General features: G+C 41.8%; 1 protein-coding gene across 1 annotated transcript in view; it reads left to right on the top strand.

Moving 5' to 3' along the window:
* The first annotated feature begins 48 nt into the window (after positions 1 to 48).
* Positions 49 to 15,979, top strand: part of LOC307251519 (STE20-like serine/threonine-protein kinase) — a 26,941-nt gene continuing 11,010 nt past the window's right edge. The window contains exons 1-8 of the mRNA XM_080028887.1: positions 49 to 818; positions 4,587 to 4,751; positions 7,561 to 7,609; positions 8,875 to 9,024; positions 11,880 to 11,952; positions 12,089 to 12,283; positions 12,544 to 12,625; positions 14,023 to 14,157. Coding sequence (XP_079885013.1) covers positions 669 to 818; positions 4,587 to 4,751; positions 7,561 to 7,609; positions 8,875 to 9,024; positions 11,880 to 11,952; positions 12,089 to 12,283; positions 12,544 to 12,625; positions 14,023 to 14,157 — 999 coding nt within the window. The 5' untranslated portion in view covers positions 49 to 668. The remainder of the gene's footprint in view (positions 819 to 4,586; positions 4,752 to 7,560; positions 7,610 to 8,874; positions 9,025 to 11,879; positions 11,953 to 12,088; positions 12,284 to 12,543; positions 12,626 to 14,022; positions 14,158 to 15,979) is intronic.

Raw genomic sequence — 15,979 nt, 5'->3', positions numbered from 1 at the left:
CCGCAGACGCGCGCTTTCGTGAACGCGCAGCGACACTAAATCCGCTAGATTACTAAACCCGTCCCACACAACGGGAAAGATGCCTGTTTTTACCCTTTTAGCGAATGTGAATGTAGGAAGCAACTGTACTCGTGTTTTATCCTAAAGGAAACTACTGAATTATTCTGTGGAATAGGCTACAACTATTTGGAAGGACGCCTCACTCATCTGTTTTTTCTCCTTTCTTTTGGTTGAGAAAACCACACCGGGCGGTCGGGCCAGTGGGTCGCCAGGAGTTGGAACAACGACGAGCCTCCCATACAACATAGCATTAATATTTAAAATAAAGTATTTTCAGATTGTTTTCAGACGCTAGGGCACGACGTCTAGGCTAAAACGCAGTTATTGTTTTAGGGGGTTAACCATGACCCATGTTGTGCGTAAGAGCTATTCTTTGGACTGTCCACATAAGAACGGTGTCAAAGGCTAAGCTAGGTTTTGATCCCAACTATTAGGAAAGCGACACTGTTCTGTCTTTACCAAGCGGATATTTATAACTAATGGGACTTGAACGTTACTCCAAAGACGTTTGCTGAAGTGAAGTGTTGAAGAAACCCTGAAAATACTTCGGCATTTCAAAGTCTCAATTCCTTTGTCAACTTTCCAAATTGAATGACCCAGGACTCACTATGTCATCATTTTTTAATTTCCGTAAAATATTTAAATTTCCCGAGAAGAAGAAGAAGCAGTATGAACACGTCCGCAGAGATGAAAATCCAGAGGAGGTCTGGGACATCATCGGCGAATTGGGAGATGGAGCCTTTGGAAAAGTGTTCAAGGTTGGTAATGTAATGTCTCCTCCAGAACTGATCTGTGTACAAAACAGTTTTTCCTCTAATTGTTATATTGTGGCTAAATGGGCCTCATAAACTCAAGTCTTTAGTAGGCCTACCCAACTAGCTTCTTTTTGACACAATGTGCCAGCAGTGTCCCTTCAGTCTTTTCTTGCCTCCTTGACCCACCCACTTTTTCAAACCAGTACACAGGCCCTGTGACAGAGGTGGTTTATTTGCTGAGGTCCCTCTCCCAAGGTATCCGACATACCTTCCTGTACCCCTCTCACTATGAAGTTTGTTTACATGATGTGACAGACGTCCAATTGTCACCCGATCCCCTCACTGCTGAACTGACTTATTCGCCATTGGCAACCTACCTATGTTAACATCATCCTGGTCACGTGCATACAGACTGACAGTGTTGGGGAAGCTACTTTGAAAGCTTTGCTACCTACTGTACCAATGACTGACCAATGGCTCCCTGAAGAAGGTGAAATTGAGCAAAGCTACTTTAGGGAGAAATCCAGGTTGCGATTTAGAGAAAAAGTAGTTCAACCTATTTTGTAAAAAAGGATCAAATTGACGATGTACATGTGATGAAAATATAACAAAGTATAATTGAAACATGCCAGGAAAAAAAGACAACAGAGTTTATTGCAGAAACTTAAAAAAGTCACATTTTAGTATTAAACAAATTTGGATTTTTCTGTTATCTGGGGCTCATCAGATCGTCATTAAACTACTGGTTAAGTTGCATGGAGTTCACTACTCCACAACACTGCTTACTCATACACCATGGCTAGATGTCAGGAAAGTGTTTGTTTCCAAGTAGGAGCAAAACGGATTTGGATGATTTTGGAGGATGTTTCTGTCCTATCCTCACGTCAGTTGTTTTAAGAAGCTACAACAAACCATCCCGACCATTCCGCCTTTTATTTTTTCAGAAACCTAACCCACTGCCAAATGAACACATGTGTCATCATCATCACTTTGATTACAATTGCCATTGTTTGGTTTGACCCTAATGCATAGCTGTATCCACACGCCTAATTTGTGTGAGTGACAGTAAATGTTATCCCACAGAGAGAGAGGGGCTCTACAAAGTCTGATATCAGGATGTCTGTGCTGACAATCAAATTGACATGTTCTGTTTTTGTTCTTTGTTGCCAAATTCAATTTTTTGATTTAGTTACAAGGTTGCCAATTTCAGAGGCACTGTCTCCAATCACAGTCCTCAAATGAACTATGGCTGCTGTTCAGGAATGGAAAAAAAGTTCCATAACCAACCTTTTATTATCATCGTTATTCCATGGAAGCACTTTATGTTTGTCCTATACTGGCAGTGACGCTCCATAGTAATGCTAAAGGGGGTTCTCTAAATAGTAAATGACAGTGTTATGTTTATGTCTGGGCGTTGAGCCACACCATTTGTAATGCTCCACTGCACTGATGCATGGCTGGAATAGTCTCTTGATTCATAGTGAATTACAGCTGTCTGCTCTAGTAGGGAGGAGTGTATATTATGGGACTTTAAGTTGTTTTAAGTGTCCTGTCATGCAGACCACCAAACAACGGGCAGGTCACCAGGAAGTAGCTGCATCCCATATCACAGCGGCGACTTCATTGAGCACATCCTGCCAGCAGAGCAGCCAAAACAAACAGGAGACATTTCCACTGTAACAATACGTGTCTCTGGTTCTGCTGACTATTTACTCAGACCTACTACAGTAATAAGTGTGCATTTGTTGTTTTGAGCTCCTAAAGGCTGTCTGAGGTGTTTTGTTGAAGGTCAGAGGTCAGGACAACCTAAAGTCCAACATCAACAAAGGTTGCGTTCCGAATCGCATACTCTTTCTTTTTTCTATTCTACATACTACATCCGACGATAAAAATAATCTAGTTAGGATGCAGTAGGCATACTATTGGGACATACTTTTCTCTCTTATTTCATCATAACATTGCGCCTTGATCTTGCCTCTTGCTTTTATATCCGTCGCATCCCCGTTTGTTTTCATATGGAGGCTTCGTCGATGTTACGTCACTTCACGTGCGCACTGGATTGTGGGTCAGAATCGCCCAAATAGGATGCACTTTTCAACACTAACAATCTTGGCCGCATGAAGTAGGACATCCGGGTACTTCTAACCATCCTAAATCTGGCCACAAGAATCGGGACATCCTAAATCTTCTTTCTACATACTAGTAGAAAGTATGCGATTCGGAACGCAACCATTGTGTGGCCTTCTAGTTTGCTTCCTTGGTTCACACCAGGTGCAGGAAATTATACATTGTTCCTGGTTTGTTTTTCACCTGGTTCAGTTTTCTTATTCACCTATTAGCCGCTTTTCCACCAAAACTACCAGGAATTCCTCGACCGCGAACCTTCAGTTCCTGCAATAGCTGTGTGTGTTTCCACCGTGGTCTGAAGTCCCAGGGGGAGGGAGGGTTTATGCATATCAAGCGGATGACGAATGGAGAAGCAGTATTTCAGTATCTGCTCTGCGTGACGTCATTTTATAACAGGCTACATTTAATAAATGTTGAGTTTCGACAGAATCAGTGAATCAGAATCAACAGATTATTTCTCTATCTATTTTAGCAGAGAGAAGCAATTGTCTGGTGATTTAAAGAAAAAAAAATGTTGCTTGCTTGAAATACAATTTCAGATGTTCAACATTCCAGGATCTCTATTGTGATATTTTGCGCTTCATAATGCAACAAACAAGCCATGCCGTATTAAGACGTGCATGGCTTAAATAAGCAGGGACGCTCCTGAAATAGACGTTGTCTGGATGGCAGCATGTTGCTCCAAAACCTGTATGTACTTTTCAGCATTAATGGTGCCTTCAAAGATGTGTAAGTTGCCCACGTCATGGGCACTAACCCTCCACCATACCATCACAAACGCTGGCTTTACAACTTTGTATTGGTAACAATTTGAGATGTAGACTCGTCAGACCACAGCACACTAAACCACTTTGCGTCAGTCCATCTCAGATGAGCCCAGGCCCAGAGAAGTCTGCTGCATTTGTGGATGTTGTTGATATATGGCTTTCACTTTGCATGGTAGAGTCGTATCTTGCATTTGTGGATGTAACAACAAACTGTGTTTCTTAAGTGTTCCATGGCCCATGTAGTGATATTCTTTATAAAACCATGTTCTTTTTTTAATGAGGGGCTACCTGAGATCATGGGCATTACATTTTGATGTTGGACCCTGCCCCTTACGTGCAGAGATTTCTCTGGATTCTAATTATATTATGGATTGATGGTGTCAACCTTAAGTTCTTTGTAGGAATGTTGTTTTTAAACTGTTGGACTTTTCCCTCTGCAGTTCTTCACAAAGTGGTGAATCTTAATATCCATTCAGTATAATATCACCTGTTACCAGTTAACATGTTTATGTGAGTAATGTTCCAAACAGGAATGTTTTTTTTTTAACATTCTACAGCTTTCCCAATCTTTTGTCAGAATCAAATTCAGAATAAGCGTATTTACAAAAAACAATGAAGTTGAATGAAATCACCCAAACGAAACCACCGCAAAGATGGAAAAGAACCCGGGTTTGTTAATTGAACCAAACATGGCTGGTGAGAGAGCGCCCTAAAACGATGTGTGTTCAACCAGAGCTTTCACAAATAAGGACAGGCACATTTTTTCTGAACTGGATGAGAGCAAAAGCAAGCAAGTTATAAAAGACGTTGGACTGAACGATTAAGCATTAAGTCCTTTGGCCCATTCAACAGTCTAATAACCTTCTCCTCCATACAGGCTCAAAATAAACAGACGGGCATCCTCGCCGCAGCCAAAGTCATTGACACCAAGACAGAGGAGGAGCTGGAGGACTACATGGTGGAGATTGAGATCCTGGCCTCCTGCGACCACCCCAACATTGTCAAGCTGCTGGACGCATTCTACTACGAGAGCAAACTCTGGGTGAGTAGAGAAGGGGGGGGGGAGCTCTCTGGAGTCTCAGTGTCATCAGATCCGTATCAACACTCAATGACGGACTTTAGCACAGCTTCCTTCTCCAAGTTAGACCTACTTTGAAACATACAGATGAACAGTCCAATGAATGTGTTTTAGCTGTGCAGCCTAAAATCAAGAGGGATCGTGTTGGTGAAAGTAAATCTGCTCTCTACTAAATCACAGAAATAATTTAGTTTCATTGAGTAGTTTTTATGGTAAGCTCTTATGATAATATGGGCTCAGAGTGGACCAGGTTATAAAACATTGCTTCTACTATCAAGGTTTTTGAAATAGCTGTGTGCAAGTTCATTTCCTACTGTCGGATTCTTATCAAGAGTTCAAAAGTTCTCATGAGCGGAAGAAACAAGCAGCTTCTAGAGCTGTTAATCATCATACCAGTTTATAATCCGTCCACTTTCGTTTTTTCCCTTGTAGCCAAACAAAACATTTACATTTGGCAATCTGTTATATTGGAAAGCTACCACACCTTTTCTTTAGTCCCCAATTTTCACTGTATTTCACACCATTGCAGTGCAGGGCTCCACTGACTTTGTCGATAATGTGTGCTAGAGGCCTTAACCTTGGCCCAGGAGAAAAACCCCTGTGTCTGTAGATTTGGATTCTACCCAAGGCCTAAATGCCAGAAAGTGTTGATGAATAAATAAACAGATTGTGCGGGGGAGCTCAGTGATCGCATTACATGGTCAATTAGTTGCAACAACTCATGAATTTTTTGGGGGTTTTCTCTCTCCCATCACACACTGTATAGAATGTGTAGCCATGCTGTGCAAAAAAACAAAACACACAAATTCACCATGGCAGAAGATATAGTTCCACTTGATGCCAAAGCCTGAACTACTTTTGAACATTCGTATACCCCCCCCCCCCCCTAAAAGCAGACAAAAGACATTTAAAAAAAAAAAAGGTTATGTGCAGTGCATCCATGGGGGCTGGAACATGCTGGGAAGTACTGTGCCTTGACTGGTGTGAGTCAATACACAGGCATCTGAAAAAGACAGTCGGGTCAAACTCATGATTACCTGGGTATTTAATTTCAGAGCGTTTCATTGAGTGCTCGGCCCTCTTCCTCCCCCATTGTCCTCAGAACAATGGCCGTAGCCCCATTGAGGCTGTCTGTTGATTTTGTATCTGGGCCTGTGTGTCACCTGTTCGTGCAAAGAGGAGAAAGTGTCCAGGACATTTCCTCCTGGAGATGAAAGGCTTCATTCCTCTCATAATCCCCAGGAGGGTCGCGCAAGGTGAATGACTTACTACTATACGGTATCACATCTTCCCTCCCTGGGCCACATGAATGGAATAGAATGTGTGCGTGTGTGCGTGTGTGCGTGTGTGTGTGCGTGTGTGCGTGTGTGCGTGCGTGCGTGTGTGTGTGTGTGTGTGTGTGTGTGTGTGTGTGTGTGTGTGTGTGTGTGTGTGTGTGTGTGTGTGTGTGTGTGTGTGTGTGTGTGTGTGTGTGTGTGTGTGTGTGTGTGTGTGTGTGTGTGTGTGTGTGTGTGTGTGTGTGTGTGTGTGTGTGTGTGTGTGTGCGTGTGTGTGCGCGTGTGCGTGTGCGCGTCCGTGTCAAATAAACAAGTGGGAGAGGAAGCCACAGCCCTGGTTTTGGTTCCTCTCTGCCTGCTGCCACTCTGAAAACTCCACTGTAAGGGCCATTGTACCAACAGCAGAGCCGCTAAAACAACAGCACGCCTCCAGAGAAACACTAGAAAGCTGTGCGTGAATAGCCAAGACTGTGCTGAGAACCGAGACATTGTATGTCTTGTAAGGGCTTTGTTGTCCTTAGTAGAACAGTCTCGATGGCCAAAGCTCAACTGAATAATGGAATGCCATTGAACCATGGTGAAAAGTTTGACTTATTATTATTTTTTTTGGAAATGGGCTCTAATATTTTGTTATATATTAAATGCAGTCTGACCCTGGAACAAAAGCTAGTGGCTTAACTGAAATATCAACCACAATTAGTGTCTCAACTGTTACAAAAAATGCAGAATTGCTATTTTACTTCCTCTTCCTTATTGTGTGACATTGTGCCCAAATAAAATCTCAGTGTCGAAGAGTGGTTTTAGCGTCACGCTGTTCTGCTAGCCTTATATAGTGTCCAAGCTTAATAAAGATACTTCTGCTCCAGCTTTACCTTACCTACTGCAATGGTCATACTCAGCCTAGCCTGAGGTGCTGTATCCATAGGAACTTTAATCCTATTTACAGAACAGGCCTGCAACATAGCCAGCTAGGTACCAAGCAGCTGTGTGAAACCTGTTCCACAATGTGGCCCCAACTGGGCCAATCCTCTTATGTCAGCAGCCATACTGAAAGCTCCTAAATGCCTTTAAGGGCTCAGAGTGTGTCATTCACGAAGGCTGGGTGGGTGGCTGGGTGGAGGTACCTTGTCAAATTGCCTTAATTAGTTATAGTACGTGACGTGTGATGATGAGTTTTGTATGTATTCAATGCTGGTACCACTGTATATGTATGCGGTGCTTCTCTCTGAACTTGAGAACATTCCAGACCCTCTCAATAGATTTCAGAGTTGACTGAGTTCAACCACAGCCACAATGCCTCATAAACTGCACTAACATCTGTATGACATTTTCATACGTACTACAGTTCTCATTACTTAGCGATCTAAGTGATGAGAACTTTTTTTCAGTGCATCAGGATTTTGTGATGCACCGCGTTTCACATTAAGAAATACCTGTGGTGCAAATGCTGAAGAACACATTGTCTAAGTGTTCCTTTTTCTTCCCCTGGTTGGCAGATCCTCATTGAGTTCTGTGCAGGCGGGGCTGTGGATGCAGTGATGCTAGGTGAGTCAGCATTTCCACTTTGCATACACATGTAATGTCACAAAGGAATCTGTTCACAAAGCAACACTAAACGGCAAAGTTAACGAACGCCAATTTGAAGAGAGTACGAGGAACTTTTAAATGTTTATTTAACAGTCTCATTTCTCACCTGATGATCATTCATGACCTGTAACATCATATAAAATAATGACCATCAGTGAGAAGAATGCTATTTCTATATAGTCAATTATTATAAATGCCTCGGGTCTGAATCCCCGGCCAACTCGATTTAAACGATTTATGGCAACAATGGTCACATCACCATAGTTTTATCTGACATACAAATACATTACCTCCTCACAATGCATCCCATGGTTTCTTCACTCGCTTCCTAAACAAATGCACGCGTCGCCGCCAACAAAGTTAACTCCTATTGTACCTGCTGCTAAAAGACACCATGACAACTGCTGAAAGTCAGCTGAACTTCAGGTGTGGAAGTATTTTACGTCCTGGTGAGTTAATCACAGTTGCGAGTTCAAGCTTGTAACACACTGGCCCCATACGTAGTTTCAACTCACGTGTCCACGAGTGTCGTGGTACACTCGTCCGGTGTTGTGACAGTGTGTATTAAACAACGTGCCTTGTTAAAGTGCTTTCATTCATAGTGAAGACAAAGCTCAGTCTAGACTCTAGTCCGCTCCCTGCACCAACAGAGTTTATCATCAAGCAGCTTCAGGAGTTTACAGTAGAACAAGTTCATCAATTGAATCAGCTGTGCTGTCAAAGGATGGCAGTTAGCTTTTATGATTTCTCCTATTTTGTTTCCAATTGTCTGGTTGTTTTTACATTTATGTTGGAAAATAAATTATTTTTAATTCTATAATGAGGTTAGTTTGTGGTACATTTCAGTGAACTAATAATACCCTAATGGAGATTATATCACTGATGACACCTGACCATCTTTTGTATAAGAAATTAAATTTAAATTAGTTATCATGGCATAACACCAATGATCCTCGACTCTACTTGACTAAAATAGCACAGCAATCTATTCTCAAAAATATATATTTAAAAATCGAGAATCGAAGATTTGGAGAATGGTGACACACCTAGTTCCTCGTAGTCACTTCAAGACATCAAAAGGCCCGTGTGGACCACCCACACATTACATCCTTCATCCATCAATACACTGAATATAGAGCTTAACCCTTATTACCCTCCATGAAGAGGTTACATTAGTGTATTTCACAGCCAGGAATGCTAAGCATGTGTTTGTATGACTGCAGAGCTGGAGAGGCCGCTGACCGAGCCTCAGATCAGAGTGGTGTGTAAGCAGACGCTGCAGGCCCTCGTCTATCTCCACAACAACAACATCATCCACAGAGACCTGAAGGCCGGCAACATCCTCCTCATGCTCAACGGAGACGTCAAGCTGGGTGAGGCCACAGTCAAATCCTTAACAACTTAAAGGTTCAGTAAGCGGAATGGTCAGTTTAGCTAACTTCCTGTCAAAGATTGCAGTTAGCAGTCCCCTCACTCGTCCCTACTTCACCACATCATTGCAATGCAGTCTTCAAGCAGCGAGTCATCTAGCATCATCTCCAATCTGTAATATGGTTAAAGTTAAAACATGATAAAAACAATCAAAACTGAAATTTTTTACCTGCTCCGCCATTGTAGGCTCATAAACATTCACCTCTTAGTCACTCTGCACGTGCACCGGCAGTGAGACGTGCTATTTGACGATTAGCCTGCATGCAGAGAGGGTGAATGAGAGATCGGCTTTATGAAACGTGCACACTATATAAGTGATCACTGTATGAATAAAGAGCGATTTAACACTTATATTAACATAAATAAATCGCTTACCGGTACTTCACCTGACCTTCAACATTTGTTATTTTTAGCTGGTTGCCTCAGTCTCCATTCCTTTAACTGTGCATGCATTTTCATTAGGGGTGGGAATCTCTTGGCACCTCACGATTCGATTCGATTCCGATTCAGAGGTCAACGGTTCGATTGAAAATCGATTCTCAGTGCATCTTGATGCAATTTTTTTTCATGTATGATTTTCAAAAATATATTTATATCTGAATTTGCTACTCAGAGTTTTCTAATCACTTCCTACTTTTGTAATGATCATTAAATACAATCAACAGATGAATTACCTTCTCTAATATTGTATTATGTCATTTCAACACACAGTGCAAAAAGTATGTCTTGGAATTCAGCTCTCATACAAAAACGTAAACAGACACAAAGCCGGTGCAGGTCATATGGGTTATATTGTCGCCACTTTTAACAACTCACACTTGTATGGTATGCATGCGCAGTGGTGCACGAAATACTAGTATTAAATACTTGAATTTTTTTTTTTTATAAATCGATTATTAACTTATCTGAATCGATTCGGAATCGTTCGAGAGAGAATCGCGATGCATCAGAGAATCGATTATTTTTCCCACCCCTAATTTTCATCATACATGAGTTCACAGTCTAGCAATGTATGCTGTGTGCATTTGACCATAGTCTCCTTGTATTTATCAAGTTATTTAATTGCAGCTAAAATGGCACCGGAATGTACTCTACAGCGATAACCATCCATTTATAGCCTCTTTCACACATGCAGCTTAAATACAATGTTGGGTCCCTTGTGGATAAAGGCCATGTGTCATGTGGTATCGTATGGATCAGTAAAACAACTCAACTGTGACACACACATTTCTTAGCTTATCATAATGCAAGAAGTTCACATGATCCTTCTCGTGACATTACACTCCATGCAACAGTCATTAGACAGAAGGCTGCAACTGTTTTTCCCACGGAAGATTTACAGAATAAAGCAGGAATTTAAACAGAAAGCTGCCATTTTTACATTCGATTTGTATTTGTGTGGTTCTGTAGACTTAAACTAGAGGTATAAAGTTTAGTGTAAAGTTTAGTCAGTCAGTGAGCTGTGTAAATTGAGCCTTGTTTTCTAGCCTGTATTTGCTCAAATTATGGCAATTTATCCACATGAATCTGGCTCTTAGCAGCTACAGTTTCGAATGTCCCCAGACAATTATCGATAGATCATTTTGATACTGAAGAAACTCACCCACTGTTTGCTGCATCTCTAACCTTACCTGTTACCTGTGTTGCCAAGAGAGCCAAGTCCATGAGTTTATTAAGCGATAGCTCACGACATCTCTAACACACACATGCGTCTGTACAGAAGGGGGTCATCGGTCAGCTGCAGCGGTCAGCAGCGGGGCTGCGCCCCTGTAGCAGTTTTGGGGTTAAGGTCCTTGCTCAAGGACACATTGGTAGAGACGGTGGGCACCGTAGATGTAATAGCAGCCACCACTAGTTTTACAAATAACACCCTCCTTTCCGGTGCTGGGGATCAAACAAGTCGTCATGGTAACTTGTCGGCCCCTTTTCCTCTAGGCCATCCTACCACCCCAGGCCGTGGTATATGCTCATTTTATCACCGTTAAAGGCATACACACAAATTTTATTCCAAAACACTTTTTGTCAAAACCAACAAATATCTAATCAGCATCCTCTACCTGTCCATAGTGTGTGCCTACTGAAAAAAAGTGTGGTGTTTATACACAACGAGACTCCAAAAATGACTATGTAAACAAAGGGAGTCAGAGCGAGCCACAGAGCCTCACTGCTAGCACATCGGGGACCACTTGACACACTTACTGTGGCATGACCACTGCAGACACACATTAATAACAAGAAGTAACATGACCTTTACAACAATGGTTTTGACCTGTTGCTGACATGAACATGTATCCACATCAGACACTTTAACATAGCTCACTTAGAGGGGTATGAGTCATTGCTGGTGGATGAAACAAGCTCATTGAAATAACTCACAGCCAGCATTTTGTCCAGTGACATAACAAACACATACGCACAGTGACACGCACACACACACACACACACACACACACACACACACACACACACACACACACACACACACACACACACACACACACACACACACACACACACACACACACACACACACACACACACACACACACACACACACAGAGGTGCCTGTGCATGTATCTGGCTGGACACTGTTGAGCCATTACTCACACCATACATACAAACAAGGCATGATGTCATCATGCAAATGAAGGGGGTAATAACAGGGGGCTGTGTTATTTTTTTTTTCATTTCATGTGTTTCACTGTGTGCTTGTTTGGTGTGTGTGTCTCCATTTGGCAAAATGGAGTGACTATTAAGTGTCTCATTTCTGATTTGCCTTGAATCACATGTCTTGCAGCTGACTTTGGTGTGTCTGCCAAAAATGTCAAGACCCTGCAAAGAAGAGACTCTTTCATTGGAACTCCTTATTGGTGAGTGGAATATAAAACAACCTATTGCATTGTCCATAGAAGCCCTTTGTTTTCTACATTCTCTGACACAAACAAATCCAGCCACAATTACTCACTATCAGTTTGTACAATAAACATGCACTAAACGTCCTTCCAGGATGGCTCCAGAGGTGGTGATGTGTGAGACCTCCAAGGACCGTCCGTACGACTACAAGGCTGACATCTGGTCCCTGGGGGTCACTCTGATCGAGATGGCACAGATTGAACCCCCCAACCACGAGATGAACCCCATGAGGGTCCTGCTGAAGATAGCCAAGGCTGACCCTCCAACCCTGATGCAGCCGTCACGCTGGTGAGGGGAATAAAGGGGGGACGGAGGGGGGGCCACATTCAGGATACTGATATTCACTGGCTGTGCTTTTAGTTTTGCATATCTCTACTAACTCGATATTTCACCTTTATTCTCAAGTGCATAATAAATCAACAACATCCTCCTTTCATTTATTTTTCCCTCCTCTGGCTCTAAATGTCTTCCGTAGAGTAATACACAAAAATAAATGTTTGTATGTATCTGTGTAAGAAGCCTGCTTTCTACCGCTTGTACCCCTTAAGGTCCCCAGCATTCAGTGATTTCTTAAAGCGCTGTTTGGACAAGAATGTGGACAACCGATGGGGACCCAAACAACTGCTACAGGTGACTTTCTCTTCTATATTCACACAACATTTGAAATCAAGTCCTGAATCCCCATTTCCTTATCCGAGAGTTCTCCCAGCCCCATAGCTGGCTACTTTATGATAAGTTATAATTATTGTCCCCATTTGTGGTCAACCGTTATGGAGTTTTCAATGCCAGATGCCCATACCGAAATTTAGGGAACAGGTCAGCGGATATTACGCTATTATTATTTTTTTTTTTTTTTGCATTTGATAAATACAAAAGTGTTATAATAACAACAAATGAGAAAAAAAACATTTTAGACTTAAATGAACTTCTATTAAATAAATGTACAGTTAAACAAATAAGAAATTCTTTGTCTATTTCACTTAGCCTTCCCTTGTTTTGACTTTCTTAAATATTGCCATAAGGGACTTTTTTCCAGTAACTGTGCTTATTGAAATAGAAAAAAAAAGGATAGGCAACCAAATCTTTAACAACACCTGTTTGGCCTGATTGGTGTCAGGTGTGTATCAGGTAGTGAACCTGCCACGTGTCCTGGCCAGACGGACACTGCTCATCCCTCCCTAGCTTGAGCTGACGTCAGCAGCGCAGGCTTTTTGTTTTCCATTTTGGGGTTTAAGGTGTTGGCCAAAGCCTGAGCCACTCGCTTACAGAGAGGCAGTCGGTTATATACTATCTACGGTCAGGACTCATTCATAGACACGACAGGAAAATACCTGGATAACGCTGCAGCCTAAAGGATTGTTCTATGCAGAGGAAGACTCAATGGGCTTATAAATACAAAATAGCGTTCTGCCACCAATGAAGGTTTTGATATCCAAGAAGCTGCATATCATCAGGCCAGCCATAGAATACGTGCAGCAGATTTCTTATCCCAAAAAGGTGAGGCCTTCACTAGATGTAGATGCAGTGTGTGTGTGTGTGTGTGTGTGTGTGTGTGTGTGTGTGTGTGTGTGTGTGTGTGTGTGTGTGTGTGTGTGTGTGTGTGTGTGTGTGTGTGTGTGTGTGTGTGTGTGTGTGTGTGTGTGTGTGTGTGTGTGTGTGTGTGTGTGTGTGTGTGTGTGTGTGTGTGTGTGTGTGCTCTTTTTTATTCTTGGGGAAAATCACAAGATTGACATGTCAACAGAGGGTTGCAGGAAATAACTTTTAAAAATATACTGTGTACATTTTTTGCAGTTTTCAATGTCTACCTTTTGGGATGTATTGTGTTGACTTAATTGTCACTGTCTGTCGATCTCTAAGCAATTTATATCTCAAAGTCTCTGGGATTAAGTCTCAGTGGGGTGTGGAGTCATTGCTTGGAACTCTGTTGAGCTTTCATTGCAGCAGGTAACTTGAATGTACCACTATATATGCTATGCACTGAGTGTTAATGGTTTGTCATTGTGTTTTTTATTTGTCGTTTTTCACAGCATCAATTTGTGACCAGTGTGACAGACAGCAAGCCTGTGAGGGAGCTGATAGCCGAGGCCAAGGCCGAGGTCTACGAAGAGATAGAAGAGCACAAAGAGGAAGAGGAGGAGGAAGACAACACCGAAGCACATCTGGTGTGTAAACATTTACAACAATCAGTTTGCAGAAAGTTTGCCAGAGTCAAATGCACAATATGGCCCTTTCCCAAACGACTCCCTATGCACTCCCACTCCGTGAGCGAGTGTGACTCGCTGTGGAGTCACCCTCGCGGCTGTGGAGTGCCACTCGATCATTAAGGGCGAGGGTATAACAACGGCGCGGCTTTGCCAAGCCCTCGCCTCTGTCAGACGGAAACAGGAAGAAACCTGGAGACACTAGTTAACTGTTAAGTCTTTATTTCTCACCCTAAAATAAAATTCCACCACTTTTATATTTGACCTGAAACACTCTTTACATTCATAAGCTACGCATGTGAGAGTAAAATGTAGTATTGAATAAAAACAAACTCACTCCCATGATTTTTTGGCTGCATAATTTATTTTTTCTTAAACATTTTGTAACTGCATATTCTTAATTTTACCAGCTCAGTCTGTAGTGGAGAAAACGGGTGGGTGATCCGCTGTTTAATTATCCTTTTAGTTTACATGCACAGCAGCGTACAAAACCAGGGAAAAGAACAATAGTCTGCTAAAGCATGTATTCCACTTGTCATGATAGGCTACGTTAATCTGCCATTTCGACCCGCGAATCGCGGCAGTTAATTAGCGTGCATAAATTATAATGCACTGCAAGGGTGGTCATACATAAGAAAAGTCATGCGCTCCAGCTGACTGACGTCACCGCCGCTATTACTACCCCTCATTGGCTTTAACAGTAACACAAATCCTACTAACAATTTAAGGAAATAATAATCACTGTCCCTTATTAACTTGTGGGCATTTTCTTCATCTGCTTCGTTTTATCTTTTATCCACGCCTTGAAAATACACTAACGGTAGACAAGTGGCATAATCAAATCAACAAGTGTAAAACAACATGTTAATTCCAAAATTGTAGGCTACCCTCTGGTTCCGTCATTTAGGGCTATGCATAAAAATAAACAATCAAATGTCTGTTTGAGGTAAGAGAACGTTTCATTTATAATTCGGGAAACAAACTCCATGGAACTCTCATTTGTAAGTTAGCTCCTCCATTCCGGACTTAATTGATTGGCGGACATCTGTGTCAAACGTAGGGCTAAGCCACTATCGATGCAGACTCGGTGATCGAGGGCTTTATAACCCACTCACACTCGAGGCTCTGTGGTTTGGGACGACACTCAATATGGCGGGCCCTCCTCGCGAACGCGCAAACGGAGGGATAGTGGATAGGGATAGGGTGTAGGGGGTGGATCTAGATTGGGCCTCAGTCTTCACCTGCTCTGACACAAATTGATTCATGCTTCATAATATGACTTCTTGCTAGAGCTGAACAGATGAACAGATATTGATATCTGACTCATTGTCTGTCAACTGACATACAATGAGTCAGTTATCAACTCTTTTGATCATTCATTAATATTTTGTCACATTCTCTAATGGGAGGATTTGCAGTTTTTGTGTTTTATAACATTGTTAAAAAATAATCAAATTAAATCAACCATCGGGGGCAGCCCTCCTGCATCCCTGATCCAGTAATATGAACATTTTGTTGATTAAGTTGATTGCAACCAATAATTATGTTCATTGTTGAACTGCTGAATGTTTTTCTTGATTCATCAGTTTATTGTTTGGTCTTTTATTACCCAGAAGGCAACTTAACCCAACTATATTCAGTAGTCCACGTTGAAAACAAAGGAAATCTAAATTTTCGCTTGAAAAATAACTCTCTTTGATTATGTTTTTATTATTTAAACTATTATCAAAATTGTTTTATAATTTTTTTTATTTATTTTTTGTGGATCAAGTTATGGATTACC

This window comes from Ammodytes marinus (genome assembly GCF_949987685.1).
Source record: "Ammodytes marinus genome assembly, chromosome: 6".
Taxonomy (NCBI): Eukaryota; Metazoa; Chordata; class Actinopteri; order Uranoscopiformes; family Ammodytidae; genus Ammodytes; species Ammodytes marinus.
This window is presented reverse-complemented; position numbering and strand designations above follow the sequence as displayed.